General features: G+C 58.2%; 1 protein-coding gene across 1 annotated transcript in view; it reads right to left on the minus strand.

Moving 5' to 3' along the window:
- Positions 1 to 1308, minus strand: part of NRTN (neurturin) — a 3608-nt gene extending 2300 nt beyond the window's left edge. Inside the window, exon 1 of the mRNA XM_015564300.1 lies at positions 706 to 1308. Within this exon, the coding sequence (XP_015419786.1) occupies positions 706 to 874 (169 nt within the window). The 5' untranslated portion in view covers positions 875 to 1308. The remainder of the gene's footprint in view (positions 1 to 705) is intronic.
- Between the last annotated feature and the right edge of the window lie 280 nt (positions 1309 to 1588).

The following is a 1588-nucleotide window of genomic DNA, read 5'->3' on the forward strand; positions in this document are numbered from 1 at the left end:
AGTGTAGGGAGGAAGTGAAGTCTGTGCCGGAGGCCGCCCTTGTCTATTGTGAGGACAAGAAAGAAGGACTGTGCGGCCTGGCAAGGCGGGTGTGCATGCAGCCTCCACCCGCCACCCCACCCGCTGGCGCCACGCGTGCACCGGGCCTGTGCCTACACCACACTGCGCGGCCAGGTGTGCACACACAAGGTTGGGCCCATGCAGAACTTGCAGGAGGCAGGCACGAGGGTCAAGTGAGGAGTTGGGCCAGGGGGCCGTTCTCCCCAGATGGGAGTTGCACTTCTCGACTGCACTCCTTTTCCACGTCTCTCCCACTTTTTCTGTCTCTGTGCATCTCTATATCTGTCTCTTCCCCATGTCTAGGTCTCTCTCTGTCTCCCCTGTTCTTGTTCCCTATCAACACGTGCAGGTCACTGGGGCCTTGGGTCCAGCCTCCCCCTCCTGCGCCCCCGCTGTGCGGCGAGTGGGGCCCCCCTGCCAGAGTTCCTAGGTCTAATCTCCATCTGGCCCCTGAGAGACTGAGTGTAATTCCTTGTGACAGCTAAGCCGAGAGACCCCAGTTCCCAGGAGCCACGCCCCCCCCACCCTGCCATTGCGGGATTTGCATCCTCCCTCCACCCCATCTTTAAAAAAGCTTCTGTGGCCTGGTTCCACTGCCTGACATTCCACCAGCATGGCAGTCCCTGTGTCGGGGGAAGGGCTTACACTGGGCCAGGCGGGCGATCCGGGCGTCCAGGGTTCGAGGTGGCCGGCGCAGCGGGGCCAGCGCGGGTCCAAGGCGGTGGCTGAGGAGCAGGCCGTCCCGACACATCCAGATGGAGAGCACAGAGCTGCAGAGCACCGAGGCCAAGGCTGCTGCCTTCCAGCGCTGCATCCTCGGCCTGCGGGCACGGGAGGGTCAGCCGAACGCCTCAGTCTGCCAGGCAACACACAGGTACAGCGCACTGGGCCAGGCACTGGGGACACAATGGGCCCGTGATTTTGAACCACTACTGCTTAATGCTGAATGATAACAGACAGGATTCAGCAAGGAACCACAGAATGTTGTTGTGAAAAACTGCTGCTAAGGAGGGTGTGGGCGCTGTGCCAGGGGTGTCAGGGGACCACCCCATCTGGGGGTGCCAGAGTGCTTTCTGGAGGGTTGAGGAAAGTAGAGATTTGAACAAAAGTAGGAGTTGGCCAGGCAGAAGGGAGTGGCATCTCAGACAGGAGGAATGGCCAGTGCAAAGGAACTGAGGCCGAACCAAGCTGGGCCAATCCAGCCAAGAGGTTGGGGTAGCTGGAGCCCAGTGTTTAGGGCAGTCGTGGCAAACTACGGCCCGCAGGCCGGATCCAGCCCGTTTGAAATGAATAAAACTAAAAAAAAAAAAAAAAAGACGGTACCCTTTTATGTAATGATGTTTACTTTGAATTTATATTAGTTCACACAAACACTCCATCCATGCTTTTGTTCCGGCCCTCCGGTCCAGTTTAAGAACCCACTGTGGCCCTCGAGTCAAAAAGTTTGCCCACCCCTGGTTGAGGGAAAGACTGAAAGATGAAGCATTCCCAACAGGGGGCATTGTGGGACAAAGGTGGCCAGGAGACC

The sequence above is a fragment of the Myotis davidii genome, unplaced genomic scaffold, assembly GCF_000327345.1.
Source record: "Myotis davidii unplaced genomic scaffold, ASM32734v1 scaffold341, whole genome shotgun sequence".
Classification (NCBI taxonomy): Eukaryota; Metazoa; Chordata; class Mammalia; order Chiroptera; family Vespertilionidae; genus Myotis; species Myotis davidii.